We start from the raw sequence: 15,581 nt of genomic DNA, 5'->3' as shown, positions 1-15,581 counted from the left end.
TTCAGGGCCTTGGGGTGTTCAAGGGAATTGCACTCTGATGCTTGGGTAACCTGGAGGGCTCCCTCTCCAGCCCACCCCTCAGCATTTTAACACCCGGCAGACCTGGGGAAGAGGGCTGAGCTGGCTGGGGAACCGGGCCTCCTTTGTCTTTCTCCTCCCACCTCCCTGCTTTCCCTAGAGAGTAGGGAGACAGCTCTAGCCGCAGGATGAGGAGTCCAAGAGGAGGCTTGAGGGCCGCCTAAAGGTTATCCCTCCACATCACACACTCCAAGGGAGCCTTTGAACGTAGTGTCAATATCTCTGCCATCTCTGTACCCTGGGGGAAGCCCAGTCTGTATTTGCTTAAAAACCAGACTGTCTAGGACTGCATTTAAGGCCCTCATGCCGTGGCCTAATCAACATGCCTGGCCTCATCTCCCACACTGGTCAGACTTTTTTTATCCTTACTCTTAGAATGAGTCATAGAGGGGGGCTTCAGCTTCCATTTAAAGGCACTGCATTCCTTCTAACTAAGCAACACTAGTTCTGGGAATGCATCTTTTTGAAATAAACACAGGTACAAAAATAAATGTATGAGGATGTGAGTTCTAGTACAGTTTGTCACAAAGCTTGTCACCAAATTTGGGAAAACCTAGGTATTCATCAGGGGAAGTTTAGAGAAAGTGAGTTTAATCATATTAAAGAATACTATCCAGGTTTTAAAAAGAATGAGTTAGATTTAAATGACCTGCCATGAAAAGATGTCCTTGGTATATTAAATGAGGACATTAAGTGACAGTGTGGTACTGTGTGTGTGTGTGCACATATATATATATATATATATTGCATATACCATACACACACACACATATATATTTGTGTATTCATAGAAAAGGGGTCTAGAAGTTTTATATTTAGCAATTACTACTCTGAAGCAATAGGTGTGGGAGTGTCATGAGGATCAATTTCACTTTTTAAACTATTTTTCTGTGTTATTTGACTTCTCCACAGTATTACTTTTGTAATTAAAAATAAGAATATATTCTGGGACATTTATCTATTTTTGGCAATGGCACCAATACTCTTCAAGTGGGAAACAGCTCCCCAGAGGGGACCAGCCATTCAGTGCTACGGTGAGTGGCTCCTGGAGCCAGGAGATAATACCACAGGGCCAGCTAGCACTGAGGCTTAAGCAGGATTTAAGCAAGGATCTAAGGTTTTAATGTAGCTCTGACAATGGTCAGAGGGATAGATTTTAATAGTGCAGATGTCAAGTTAGGGCAAAGCCAGCCTTGGCTAAGGGGAGGCCATGAAGCTGGTTTCTTGAGCCCTCTCCCTCCCTTACCAACCAGCTCTCTTTCCGAGTCCTCCCTTCACCCGCAAACTTGGCCTCCTCGCTAGGCGTGCCATGAGGTCGCCTCTCTCTTCTGCAGCATCTCTCACTCCCTGTGGGTTACTGTCAGCTGACTGCCCCTGGGAGAGGGTGTGCTGTTGTGGGCTGGGGTGAGGAAACCTAGCACCACGGTAGGGCACCTCGGTTGGGCGTGTATCGTTAAGACTGGGCTGATGCTACAAGAGAGTATGAGGAATAAATGGCAAACAATCAAAGCCTGATAAATGCCACCAAGAATAGGGCTAAGATTGGAGTTAGGGACTATGGCTCCCTAGGGCTACCGGACTTGTTAGCATGGCATTCAAAGCCTTCTCAGTTGGGCCCCAGCCCGCTGTCCTACAGGGCACAGCAGGGACAGTGCCTGAGGCCCACTGCACTTTTGAGGCCCACAAAAATGCTTTCATTTCTTTTAAAATTAGAATACAATCAGCTTGGATTATATTCATCTTTATACCAATAAAGTTGTAAAACATAGTATTTAGTATTTTTTTAAATGAAGGCCGAAGTGCCCAGGGCCCACAAAAGCCCTAGTGTGGTCCTGATCTTCCAGCTTCTACATCCACTGCTCCCTCACCCTGAGGTCCTCCTGGTTCCCCAGATCCACTTGGACCTTTATCTCTCTGAGTTTTCTCACACTCGAGATCTCTGCTCACTGAGCTCTTCCCGCTTCATAACCCATCCTTCGAGGTCTAAGGTCAAAAGTCACCATCTTTGTGAGGCTTCCCTGATTTCCCTCAATAGAAGAAATTGTTCTTCCTCACTGAGCCCATCTCTGAACAACTGCAGGCTTGGCATGACTTGCATACATCTTTTCCCAGCCAGACAGCACGTTCCACGGGGGACAAGCCTCATCTTATATCTTCATGTCTACATGTGCTTGACATAGTGTGTAGGCTAGGTTGGGGGCCAGAGGATGTTTGGGTACAAGAGACAGTGGCTGTGACAGAACTTTTCAGATGTGTGTGATTCTTCACAGCTTGAATCAACTGATCCTCCAAAGGGATCAGCTCAAGGACAATGCAGGGGAGGAGGAACCCACGCAAACTTCCTGTACCAATGCCATAAAACCTTTATTTCTGCTGGGATCTCATGTCCAATTCTCTTCTCTTTCTGGGGAAGAACTTTCCCCTTTCCCCACTCCAGGACACATCCTGGCCACTCTCTCCTCTCCCTTCGGCTGGGCTACCCCAGGGGACCTAGGAGACTTCCTATGGCAGCAGCTGCGGTGGGGCGTTGCCCAGGGAAGGGGAGGCAGCGTGGTCCTGCGGCACCCTCATCTGGTGATGCCCAAGATGATGGCCTGCTACTCGAAGTCAGATGCCCTCCTGCCAGGAAGGTGAGTCCTCTGGGCAGCGGGGGCTCTTTAATTCAGGCAAAGCAGCCGCGCATGGTGGGGTCCAACTTGCTTGGAGAAGAGCTGACCTGCACAGCTCCACGTAGGGACTTCTTGCGAGAACAGCAGACAAGACCAGTCATGCAGTTGTGCTGGATGTATTATGCTGTCCCTACTTCCTCAGACTTCCCAGGGCTCCTGCTAGTCTTATCTGGGTCCTAGCCTCAGGGCTACCAAAACCTGGTTGTGTGGCCGAGGGCAAATTACTTCACTTATCTGGCCTTGGTTTCATAATATGAACGTGATAGGGTTGGACTAAAACAATGGTTTTCAAACTGTGCTTGCAGATCTTTGGAAGTTCAGGGGCTGCTGGGCATGGCCCTCACCTACTCTCATTTTCATCTTTGGCTACTTTGTCATTATATATGGAGCACTGAAAAAAGGTTCTGGGACTCAAACCTGAGGATAACTGGCTCCATAAGCTTTCTTTCAAACTGAACATCCCAGGATCCCCAAATTTGGTCTCCCTCATGGCTACCTGGCTCCATGGTTCTAAGCTTTACAGAAACCAGACAGCCAGAAAAGATCACTGTGTGGGGAAGAGAGAATGGGGAGGCTGATGGCTAGCTGCCTAGTGTTCTTGGGTGGTGTCAGGAGCACTGGCTTAGCGTTCAAGTTTGAGCCTCAGTCTCGGCTCCAGCCAGCCACTAGCTTTGGGATACAGACAAGCTCCTTTACTTCTCACTGCCTCAGTTTTCCTGTCCATAAAATGGGCCTGGCAGTTCCCATCTCTCTCACAGGACTGCTATGCAGATGAAGTCAGATAAAGGACTCCTGTTAGGGTGCTTCAGGTCATGTTACCAAGGGAGACTCTTAGACCTCTAAGCCCTCTGTTCAGAATAGACTATTTCACTGGATTCTGCGGGTGTACTGGATGACTAGGGATTCAGGGTGTGGCTACAGAGGTGCTTCTGTTGAATTCAGCACTGCTTCCCTGGGCCCTACCCCAGCTGCCTTCTCTGCTTTGGAAGTCTGTTTCTAAGACAGAAGGAAAGCTCTAGGCCACATAGGATATGTTCTAATGGTCTCTTCCACTAACGTGGAGGAAAGGAAATGGGCCCAATGTTGTTGTAAGGAACAGGAAGGTCCTGCCTTGACAGCCACTGGGTTTGAAATCCATCTTTAAGGCCGACAGGAAAGCTGATGATCAGGTTCTCAAGCATCCAGCTCCCCAAATCCTGTTTCTTGAGAGGCCTGAGGGAGCCCCCACAGGGGCCGCTCCAGGGCCTAGACGAACAGCCAGTGTTGGCGGGGATCACTGGGGTTGCAAGAGGCCATGGCTGGCTTTTTGTCCTCAGATATCAGGCAGGTACCAGATCCTGAGTTCCTGATGAGTTGGTCCTAAAAGATGACATAGCAAAGGGTCAACCTGGACCTCAGACCTCTGACAGTGCCACTAGGGGGGCAATGAGATGAGGACAATAGACAAAAGGCCAAGGGAACCCAACAAGGCACAAAGAGAACATTGCCAAATTCCTTTCCCTGGACACCAGATACTCTTGATGGTATGGGTTCCTGAGTTGCCACCTGTGTCTGGTGCCAATTCCCTGCCCTCAGCTTTGGCACGAGTGGCTGGAACAGAGAAAAGCAAGACCACGGGCTAACTGAAAAAATGCTTTCAGGAACCCCCTCCTCCAGATGGCCAGTCTTGAAGACCTGGGCCATTGCTGCCCACCACCACCTTCTGCCTTTGATCATGTTTAGACCCCTCCTTCTCTAAGGCTCCTCTAGCCTTCCCAAGGTTAGGCGCCTCTTCCCCTAAGCCAAGAGCTGGAGCTTGGGGTAGAGTGGGGTGTAGAGGCTCACTGGGGGTGCTAGTTTGGGCCCAGTGCTGTAGAAGTTACATCATCCATCTTGAGGCAGTGTGGTGTAATGGAAAGAGCCCACACTTTCAATTCAGACTTATCGAGGTCCGAATCCCAGGCTGGCCATTTACTAGTGAAGGGTTTTGGGCCAGTCACAGACTTGCTGAGCTTCAGCTAGCTCTTCCATAGTAATGGAGACACCACAATGGGGAAGAGCCTCTGAAAGATTAACCAAACCAATGTATGTGAGTGTACAGCTCTGCTTGGCACACGGAGGCCAGGCAGGAACCACGAGTGACGCTTCACCTTCATCTACTTGAGTTCAGCCTGAAAACACTTGAGCCATTACAGAGCTGACCTTGGACCATAATCCCCAACCTCATCTTTATATCAACCAGAACCAGCCATCACCAAACATCACTCAAGGCCCAAGAATCCTGCCTGTGACAAGGCCCATGGCCTCAATACTTTCTACACCATCTGGATCCTCCTAGGGGATCTCAGGTGGAAGATGCAGAGGAAAGGAGGGGGCAGTTGTGGCCTCCGGTTCTTGATTCTGAGCTTGCTGGGCAGCGGACTCACCTGGGTCAATTCCCATTCCTCATCCTTGGGCACCTGGCTATTCTTGCCAGTGAAGTGGCAGCTCCTAAGGCCCAGCGTGCCGGCACTGGCGTGTAGACACAGCTGCTTTGCGATGTTGTGGCGAAGGTCTCTCTGGGTTGTGTACTCAAAGTACTAGAAGTCAAGACAAGAGGAGGTCCTGAGGGACAGGCGGAGAGTTTGCCCACCACCTGCCAAAGCCAACTGCCCTAAGATGCCAACCACAGGTGGCCTCTTGCCGGGGAAAGTGAGTGGGTGCCAAGGCTTTAGTCATTTATGTGCCACCTTCAGGATTTTGACCGTATCTGGTTATACTGGAGTAGTGGTTACTTCAGTTAAATATTTAACTTAGCCTCATTTTAGGCATTATCTGTGAAATCATGTGTTTGATATGTTAGTTTGTTTTTGTCTAATAGATTATTATTAAACTTTTTAAAAATGTTCACCAATATGCCACCTAAAATCACCATGCAGGCCAGTGGTATGGGAAATTGCTTTAGAATGACTCTGTCTTTATTTACATAAGTCGGCATCCGGTTTAGTGTCCCATGCCACCCCCTTCCTTGTTTCCGCTCTATTTCAAGTGCCTTTTACCAAACGCTGGGCATTCAGGGTAGATTAAGGGGCTGGGGTCGTGGAGATTACTAGTTGTTCCTCAGGGAAGAGCTGGGCTTTGTAGTGCATGGGGTCAATTTCCAGGACGCCAGGTAAGTATGAGATGTCAGTAGGTGGTTTTGGGGTCACTGATAGGTGGCAGGATCAGAGTGGTAGCTTCTGGGCAGGGGAGGCATTGAGTGGATGTGAGGGTAAGTGCTCAAAAACTTTTCAGTCACCTAAAAACATCACTCAGCAGCTGGCATCCTCCAGCAAGCCCTCTCTGATTAACCATCCTCCCCTCCCACCTCCACTTAGCAGCCAGCACTGGTGCCCAGTGCTCTCTCCAGTCCCTGATCCAAACTTAACACCCTGTCTGTCTGTGTCATGCATTCCTCCTCAGACTGGGAGCTTTCTGAGGGCAGGGATGGTATCTCCTCCTCTCTCTGGGTCTCCCCCAGCCTAGGCCCCAGGAAAGGCCTGTTTTGAGTGGAGAAAGGGACCCCTGGAGAGAGAGGAGATGCCCCAGAGACAAGCTTCTCCTGGGCAGGGCTGCGTACCTGGTTACCGCCAAGGCCATGGCAGGTGTACATGATGAGGGGTTTTCCCCCATTGTTGTTCTCACCCACGTCCAGGCATTGGTCCACGCCGAGGTTCCTGATCTGCAGAATGTGGGGGACCAGGAGAGCACAGTTAGGAGTGTTTTGGTTTGTGGTGTGGGGTGTACCTGAGATAAATTTGCATGACTGGATTTCTCTGTGATTTTTCTCCTCTGCTCATTACCCAGGTGCCTGGGGTTAATAGCAAAGTGAGGTGCAGAGCCCACGGGCTGGGCAAGGGCAGGATGGGCAACAGGACAGGTCCCTGGGGAAAGCCCTCGGCACCTGGGATGCCTTCTGAGCAGTGGTTCCCAAAGTCTGATCCCCAACCATCAGCATCACCCGAGGGGTTGTGAAAGATGCAAATTTTGAGGCCCCATCCAAGTCCTACTGAATCAACAATCTGTGACTTAAGGAACATTCCTGGTGATTCTGATGCATGTAAGGGTCTGAGAAACACTGTTTAGGGGGTTGGTTCCTCTTTATAAGGTTTTTAGCTATCTCCAGAAGCCCAGAGTGGCCTCTCAGTCCTCCTCCTGGACAAAAGAGTGTGGGGAGTAACACTCAACTCTTGTCTGTCATCCAACTGTGGGGCAGATGGTCCTGAACTTCTCCCAGGGGCTCTGAAATAATGCACATTAGTTCTCAAGACTCACAGCTCCATAGAAGGTGGGCTTCAGGTCAGGAACAAACATCTCTGGGTAGATGTTGTTTAGGTACCAGGAAAAGTTGCGACAGTGTAGTTGTTGCCTCAGCTGCAGTCGTTCCGAAATGTCACCGAAGGATTTCTGTCAACCAAGTGAACCCCTAAGGGTCAGTTCCACCTGCCTTGATCTTCTTGTCTGGGTGGAGGCAGCCCACAGTTTCTGGGGCCACTTTCTCCTGGAATGGGTCTCATGGTCATTCCTGCGCAGGACCTGCTGGGGCTACTGGCTCAGCCCCACATCAAGTTCCCAACCCCTGCCTTTGGGTCTTTGGGACTCCCACCCAGGGCTCCCCTTACTCCCTCATCTCCTGTGACTTCCCAGTCAGTTTTCTCCTGTTCCTCAGAGCAAAGCCATTGCTCTTGTAAGAATTTCTTCCTCCAAATCTTTTCTCCACCCTCCTGAAAGATGCTGGGGCTCTCCCGGCAGGGACAACCAAGCCTCCTCTCCTCATTCTCTAGCCTTCAAAAGAGAGCCTCCCTGGCCCCACCAGATGGTGGAGATGCGTGGGCCTCTAACATTAAGCCTTTGACCAGGGTCTGGGATTCTACGCTTCTCTTTATTCAAACCCCTCCTTAAGCATCCTTTCCTCTCACCTCTCGGGCCATCTTTGCTGCCTGCAGATTCCTCCGGTAGAAAATCTCCTTGTAGCTATCCATCCAGACCTCGGCCAGGCGCACCTGGTTGCGAGCAATGACATCAGTGCCCTTGGGGAAGGTGTGGGGGCTCTTGGTGCGGAACACGTGGCCAACCACAGAGCAGGGGATGATCTCCAGCTGGCCCCCACACTGCCACACCTGCCATAAGAGGATACGGGATGGGGTTTTCAGGGGGTGGGTGGGACAACCTCCCCCCCATGCAGTTCTGTTCCACTCCCAGGGCACCAGACCCCAGGTCCATGGACTCAGGGAAATGCTGCTCTGTCTCCCTGGAAGAAAAACATTGACCAGGCTTCTTCGCAGGACATAACTACTCAGTCCCTGGATCTCTGATGCTGGTTCACTCTGATTTAAGCAAAGGGAAGTTTGCAGGGTCCTGAGGGTTACCAGGGCCCACTTTAGAGAAAAGACAGTTGGCTAATTTTGTGTCTGAGCTCTGGTCACTTGGCTTTTTCACTTGGAAATGTGATTTTATCAGCCCACTTAGGTGTTATAGGAAACACAAGCACCTCCAAATCAAGATCAATCTGTGACCCAATCAGAGCATCAATTCATTAATTAATAGCAAGGCTAGTTAACCACAGGTGGCCTGCGGTAATCACCTGCACCTTGAACACATTAGCTTCCTTAGAGGGAGACTGAACAGAGGTCAGCGGCTCAGAGATGAGCCTAGGATCAGAACCCTGGGTGTTATGGTGACTGGGCTGGTTTACATCCCTTCCACCTGTTGTCTTTTCTTTTTCAAGTTTTCGATTGGGAGGTATGTTGTTAATTTTAGTATAGCAGCAACAGAAATACATAATCATAGCCACTGTAACAGCAGATATCAACGATGTGCTTAATATGTACCAGACACTGTGAGAGGGGACTTCGTCAACAATCTCAATTACTGGTTAATTACTCTCCACTGAATGGGAATTTGTGTAGATTTCGTGGAGAGGCAATCCTTTCTTCCTAACCTAATCCTGATTTGCTTTATTCCTGGAATCCCTCAGAGTTCTGGGGTCCACCAGAATTCAGACCATCATCTTCTCCTACAGTTATGAAGAGTTTGCTGAGCAGAGGGGAGGGAAACTCTAAAGGCTACCAAGGCGTGTGTCCTCTGACCTGGAAACCAGAACCTGATTTTTTTGGATGGGGCTTTGCTGCCCTCAGTAGGCGGCTCCACGTGACATAACCAAGCAGAAAGACACTGAAACCTCCAGAACTGATCAAGGTGCTTTACACACAGCAGGGGCTCAATCAGCCTTCACTGGAAAAAGGATAGTGACTGCTTACTGACCTGCTCCACCTTCACTCCAACCCTCTTCCCTCAGACAACATGAAAAATGTCATCAATCCCCAGGTGTCCAGTCCCTGTTACCCCTATGATCCCTTCCCTCTGAGGAGTTCTGCCCAGGAACTTGTTCCCAGTTGTCCAGTGTGATGCCCAAAGCCCGACTGTCCTGGAAGGGATAGGGCAGAGGAAAGGTGGAGCCCTTACAGGAAACAGCCACCTTTTCAAGTTCAGTTCCAGATGTGATATCCCTGCCACTGCCTAAGAGACAGGTGCTCAGGCTGTCCCCTGGGATGTGGTGGTTCCCCCGAGAACCCCTCTTCACTCTCACCCGGAAGGACATTTCCACGTTCTCCCCTCCCCAGATCTCCATCTGATTATCATAGGTACCGATGTGCTCAAAGTAGGACTTGGAGATGGAGAAGAGGCCACCAGCAAACGTCGGGGATCTGGAGAGACAGAGGGAGAAGCATGTGCATCTTCTGGGGGGAAGAGGAGCCTGAACCTTGCGTGGAATGCTGTGGACTCACCACTAACGCCTCCTAACCTACCTCCTAACCTACCCCCTCCTCCTTTCCTCTCTCCGGGGATGTGCAGCCCCTCTTCCACTAACTTATTCATTTAGCAAGTGTATATTGAGCTCTTATTATGTTCTCTTCACCTTCCAGGACCGGGTCAAGGAGAGATGTCATGATCATCACTCTCTTCTAAAGGGCACTCATTCATTCATTCAACCAAGGATGTATTAAGAACTGGCTACCAAGACCTGTATGATATGTTAGTCGTACCAAGTTAAGAGAAACAGCTCTTGTTCCCTGCGAGCCCAATGTAGCAACAGAGGGTAAAGCCACCATCATTTACTTTTTGGCAGCAAATTTCCTGAAGCATAGTATATACTTGATAATCAGAATCTGTGTAAAATTGTTTTTGGAAATAGATGCTCCAAGAAACAGAGTAGGAAGTGAGACAAACTTGGACTAAAGGGAGCATTTGGAGGTTAAAAAAAGATTCTGGCTTTCAGACAAAGGCAGGGAGGTACAGACTCATGTTTAGAGAAATTGACAAAAACATCTTGAACTTAGATACCACGTTGCTCATAGGAGGGGCTGGGCTGAGGGTTGAAGCCGGGGGTGGGAGCTGGGGAGACAGGGACAGGAGTTCGTACGTAATCATTAGCTGTTGGGGGTCTGTGCCAGGCCAGGCTGGCTTGGATGGGGCTTTGCTGCCCTCAGTAGGTGGCTCCATGAGGCACAACCAAGCAGAAAGACACTGAAACCTAGAACTGATCGAGGTGCTTTACACATAGCAGGGGCTCAGTCAGCCTTCACTGGACTGATCGGTCAAGGCAACTACACAGGAACCTGACCTTGGTGCGGTCCTGAGGTTGGCTCCTGCAGCCACTTTCTGGAAGAAATTTTGGTTGGAAAACCCTCCTGCTCAGGGAGGCTTGCTTTCACCAGTTTCGGCCTCTACCAGGGGTTCTAAGCCAGCCCAAGTAAGGCCAGGAAAGGCTCCGGGAGTCCTGCGGCCCCAGATGAGCATTTTGGTGCTAACCTGCTGCTTTTTGAGTGTCTCCCCATCCTGGACCTGTCTTTTGGCTTTGAGATTCTGACCGAGACTCCATTGACAAATGACCTCTGAGCTCCTGTTGCAACCTCTGGAAACACTGTATTTCCTGGCCTACTTCCTAGGGTCCCCTGGGTCCTTACTTCTCCTCTTGGCCTCCCATTAACTTTGGGAGTGGAGGATGGGAGGGTGCTGCCTGTAGGCCTCCTGGTGGGATACTATGCAAAGTGCCTCAGGCAAGCTATGTGTGCCAACAGGGCATTTGGACCAGGGAGCAAATTCATTCCTCAAACACTGGAGCTTTGTCTCCCAGTTGTATGGTCCTTGGACACTGAAGCAGGGGATGTCAGTGATGGGTGGGGACCAGGTGCCCTGTCCCTGACCGTGCCACTGTGTGCCTGGCCCCCAGCTTGGGGGAAGGGGGCCTTGTTGCTGTACATCCCAAACAAAAGACAGCTATGAATCAGGCAGAGGGTCAATAGGGAGTCCCCATTTTTTCTCTCTCCTGCCTTCTCCTTTCCCCTCTCCCCTTTCTGTTGCTTCTTCTTCTAAAGGAGACAGAGCAGCTGGCTGTTCCGAATCCTTGGGATTCCTCTCTACTGAAGCTCTGGGCAGCATTTCTTAGGATTTGGGCACATGGAAGGGAAGGAAATCTAACCCTCTCCTCCGTTCAAGCCTTCCCTCTGATCTCTGCTCACGGTATCCCCAGCCTCTGCTTCTCTCCAGCCCCGAGAAATCTTCTGTTGACCCACAATATCCTGCCCAGTGTGGGAAAACAATTGTACAGATAATCCCAAACCACAGGAAAACCTCTAAAAGTCTCCTCCCAACTCAGTTTGGCTGAGACATCTGTTAAAATAAACTTGGGGTCTCTAACAACACCAACAGGCAATCTGGAGAGCGAGGGACAGGGTGGGTCTGAGGGGAAGACAAACCCAGCTGGACATTAAACAATGGATAAACTTTCAAGTATCCGCCCTAAAGCTCAGGGGTTGGTATATGATGGCCTGTGGGCCAAAGCTGGCCTGGCTTTATAAGATTCTGGCAAAAATGGGTTTTACATTTTTTGTTGTTTGTTTTTTGGGGCTTTTTTTGTTGGGGGGGGCAGTAATTAGGCTTTTATTTACTTATTTATTTATATGGAGGTACTGGGGATTGAACCCAGGACCTCATGCATGCTAAGCATACATTCTACCACTGAGCTATATGCTCCCCTCTACATTTTAAAAAAAGGATTTTTTTTTTGTAGCTGGCAAAACCTAAAATATTTGCTATCTGGCCCTTTCCCAAAAAAGCTCAGGGCAACTGCAACACACTGCCAACTGCAGAGCACTCTATTTCCCTTTAATACGTTCTCAGTCTTTTCAAAGATGGTGACCTGGGCGCACACGCCACCCTCTCTTATTATAATGGCTATTCAACAGTGGCCTGTACCTACCATCTCTCTCTGCAAGTAGCAGTCATGTCCTGCTAAGTGTAGAGAGGAATAAAGAAGATAAAAGTATGGAAAGCCCTTAGTCCAGGGCCTGGCACACAGTAAGTGGTGAGTCAGAGTCATCTGTCATGGTGTGAGGCAGGGCAGTGCCACGGTGGGGAGCACGGGCTTGGGGCTGGACTGGCGGGATGGGTGTGCTTGTCCCACAACTTGCTAATGCATAATCTGAAGCCAGCTGTTCATCACCAGGAGCCTCAGTGTCCTACCTGCAAAACAGGCTAATCACAGTACCTACCTTATAGGGGATGGCAATTAAATGAAATATGTCAAGCGCTTCATAGAGTGTCCAATAAATGTTGACCTGAGATGGCCCAGGTCCCTGGGGCCACAGAGGCCAGGTTGGGGCCCACCAGGCTACAGTCCTTACTTGATGGGGTAGGTCTCATCCTTCCGCCTCTGCTTCTCATGTGGAGGCAGAGACTCCCAGCCGAAGGTCAGGCTCCAGTCAAAGTTGCCACGACTATGGGCTCTGCCCCTGCGGTTGGGCTTGGAGAACTCAAAAGTGTTCAGGTCGATGGTGACGATGTCTGGGCTCACCACCACCGTCTGGTCCTCAGCAATCCGAGCCAGGAGGGGCTCCAGCCAGCCATGGAAGCACTCACCTGCAGGCAGGGACCAGGAGACAGCGGTCAGGGTCCTGCCCAGAGTTGAGCCCGTGCTCCTACCAGGGGGCAGACCCAGGAGGACAAGAGAACCCTCTGCCCACTCCCCCACTGTAGGCAGGGAACCACAGGCAAGCCCCCCAGCTACAGAGAGCATACAGAGATCTCCCGAGACCCTCCTACGCCTGTCCCCAACCCCAAAAAAGGCAGAGGTGGCTCTGGAGGGAAGAATGGAGGTCTCATGGGAGTAACGTGGCCAACTCAAATGACTCAAGGCACAGGGAAGGCCCTGGCGGGCTATCTTCAGGGTCTGTGGTCTATCCACTCAACCAGCCGTCTCCACCCAAGTGTGGGTTTCCCAAAGGGTTGTCCCCTCTCCCAGGGGAATCCGCACCTCAGGCTTCAGCTCCCGTTGTAGAATAACCATCCCTTTCATTTGTCCAGCCCTTTGGGACTGTCAGTGAAAGGCATATATGGCTTTATTTGGCCCTCAGAGTAATAGTTCTGTCGGTAAAGTTGCTGTCCTCATCCCACGTTGTATATGAGGACACTGAGGCTTGGATAGTGGCAGAGCCAGAACCCAGGTCTTCTGACTTCAGGTCTAAGGCTTTTCATAATATGCAACACTGCCCTTCGGGAACAATTCTTTTTCCCTGACAACAGTGGGGAAGTGTTTCGGTTTGGGGCAAAAAGCAGGCCTTTCTGGTTCCATGTGGCCCTGCAGGAACCTCTGCTAGTTCCCAGTGGTAACAGGAGGCCTCTCAGAGGGGCTGAGCTCAGAATGAGGGAGGGATGGGGGTGGGGAGGGTGGGAGGGAGAGAGTGTCTAGGGCTCCAGAGCACACTCCCAGCAACCGTGGGGCCACCAGCTGTTTTAGGGCTGTGTGTGCCTCGAGAGAGAACACCCTCAGGATTGGGGTGAGTCAGAAGCGCGGGGGTAGGGGTGCGTGTGGGGTGCTTCAAGCCTGCTTCGCTCCTGGGACAGCAAAGCAGGAAAGGGGCCTTGGTGACGCGGCGGTCCCAGCCCTTCATTCTGCCAGGAAGGGAATGGGTTGGGGGGGTGGGAGACTCCGCCGGGCCTCCGGGGAGCCAGGCCGGCCCTCTTGCACTCACAGTGCGCGTCCAGGAAGGTGAGCACCTCCGCCTGCGCCACGCTGGCTCCCAGCAGCCGGGCGGTGATCAGCCCCTTGCGCTCCTCCTGCCGCACCACCTTCACCACCTGCAGCCGCTTCACGAACGACTCCAGCGGCTCCTTCAAGTACTCTAGAAGGCGAAGGGTCATTGTTACCAGCTCACCGCTTTGTTGCAAACCTAATCTCCTGTGGGCACCAAGCCCGGGCACCCTCCGGCCTCCATCAGGCCTGCGTTTAACCCTCCCACACCCGCTGCGCTGCGCGACTCCAGAGAAGCCGGAGGCGGGAGGGGGGAGGGGGGAGGGAGGCCTCCCTGTGTGTGGCCTCATGGCCACGCCCACCCTGCCTGGACACCCCACCGGTTCGGCGGTGTGCGTCCTGTGCCTGATGACCCGAGCACCTTCCCTAATGTCCGAGGCAGGACCTCAGAGTTGTGTTTCTTTGGTGTCAAATCAACTGTACATTTCCGACAAAAGCTCTCAGTTGCCTCTCTTGGTCTCTGCACCCTCTCAGCCCCGCTCCTTCAGAGCTGTGATTGGGCCTCCCTTCCTTTCCACACGTGGCGGTCATCTCTCAGTGCCTGGGCCCCTGTCTCCCGGGCTCTTCCTGAAGTCTGACAGATGGAGCACACACGAATGTTGATTTCTGGCTTCTGGGTCAGCAGCAAGAAGTCTTACTCTAATCCTCTTTATTAACTCCTCCGCATGTGGAATTCTTTAGGAAGATGAAAAGATGCCGAGCCGCTTTTTAATTAAATTTAAAAAACATGTACCAGGCGCCTGCCAGTCGCCCAGGGAACAGGCGACTGCCGGCCGGGCAGGAGATCAGTGAGCCGCCAGGGGTGGTGCAGGGCTGGGCGAGTCTGCAGGAGGGGCAAGCATCCTGAATGGGAGCAGGCTGGGGAAAGCTCTTTGAAGGGAGGGTACCTGCTGAGATCTCCAGCTCCTTCTGAGAGGGGGCTCACTTCATGACCCTGTTATTCAGTGGGAAATCCCCAGAGCATTAAAAACAGCCTTATTCAGAAGCAATCCATCTTTGGAACATAGTCCAAATCTTGGTGATGTTTCCTGAACTGCTATTTTGGTTTATCCGTGCCACTGTTCTGTTCCTGACTATACAGTGTGGAGTTGCCTGTGGTTTCAGAAGTGGAGGTAAGGGGCAGGTGTGACGATGAGTGTATCCTTTCTCTTGAGGGCTGTGGGGTCAGCCCAGGGCTTAGGCCTTGCTCCCAATGCAGTGTTACACAAACCGTGGGGCCTGAAGTCAGTTTTGTGGGGGTGCAATTGATCACGCACACTCTCTCTCTCTCTCTCTCTCTCTCTCTCTCTCTCTCTCTCTCTCTCTCTCTCTCTCTCTCTCTCTCTCTCTCTCTCTCGCACACACACACACACACACACACACTGACCAAACACTTGAGCACCTCCTGTGTGCCAGTCATTAAACTAGGTGCTTTCTTGTTGACTTTCTTAATCTTCTCTGTGATGATTAAAATGCTCTGATACAGGGAGTATAGTCTCCAATGTTTATGAGTCAAAATTAGCTTCATTTGGCAGCTTCGGCCCAGGACTCACTGAGCAAACGCCTGTTCACACACTGCCCAGGTGGCAGACACTCTCCTGGGCAGGGAGGGGACGGTCTGGGTCCTGCCCTCATGGAGCTCCTGGGCTCAGACTCCAAGCACAGCCCTGAGTGTTGGCTCTCACAGGGAAGAGGGAGGAAGCCCACGCAGGAGTCTCGCCTTCTCAGCACAGCTAACATTCCCACCTCCCTCTCTCCCCACAAGA

At 51.3% G+C, this 15,581-nt stretch overlaps 1 protein-coding gene across 6 annotated transcripts in view; it reads right to left on the bottom strand.

The window, feature by feature from the left end:
• Positions 1-2,423: 2,423 nt before the first annotated feature.
• GALNT6 (polypeptide N-acetylgalactosaminyltransferase 6) overlaps positions 2,424-15,581 on the bottom strand; it is a 33,078-nt gene continuing 19,920 nt past the window's right edge. For all 6 annotated transcript variants that reach the window (XM_072972783.1, XM_031682981.2, XM_072972785.1 and 3 more), the window contains 8 exons: positions 13,778-13,927; positions 12,431-12,665; positions 9,334-9,451; positions 7,664-7,864; positions 7,020-7,151; positions 6,325-6,426; positions 5,153-5,305; positions 2,424-4,106 (listed from right to left, as the gene is read on the bottom strand). In XM_072972783.1, coding sequence (XP_072828884.1) covers positions 3,993-4,106; positions 5,153-5,305; positions 6,325-6,426; positions 7,020-7,151; positions 7,664-7,864; positions 9,334-9,451; positions 12,431-12,665; positions 13,778-13,927 — 1,205 coding nt within the window. In that variant the 3' untranslated portion in view covers positions 2,424-3,992. The remainder of the gene's footprint in view (positions 4,107-5,152; positions 5,306-6,324; positions 6,427-7,019; positions 7,152-7,663; positions 7,865-9,333; positions 9,452-12,430; positions 12,666-13,777; positions 13,928-15,581) is intronic.

This window comes from Vicugna pacos, chromosome 12 (assembly GCF_048564905.1).
Source record: "Vicugna pacos chromosome 12, VicPac4, whole genome shotgun sequence".
Classification (NCBI taxonomy): domain Eukaryota; kingdom Metazoa; phylum Chordata; class Mammalia; order Artiodactyla; family Camelidae; genus Vicugna; species Vicugna pacos.
This window is presented reverse-complemented; position numbering and strand designations above follow the sequence as displayed.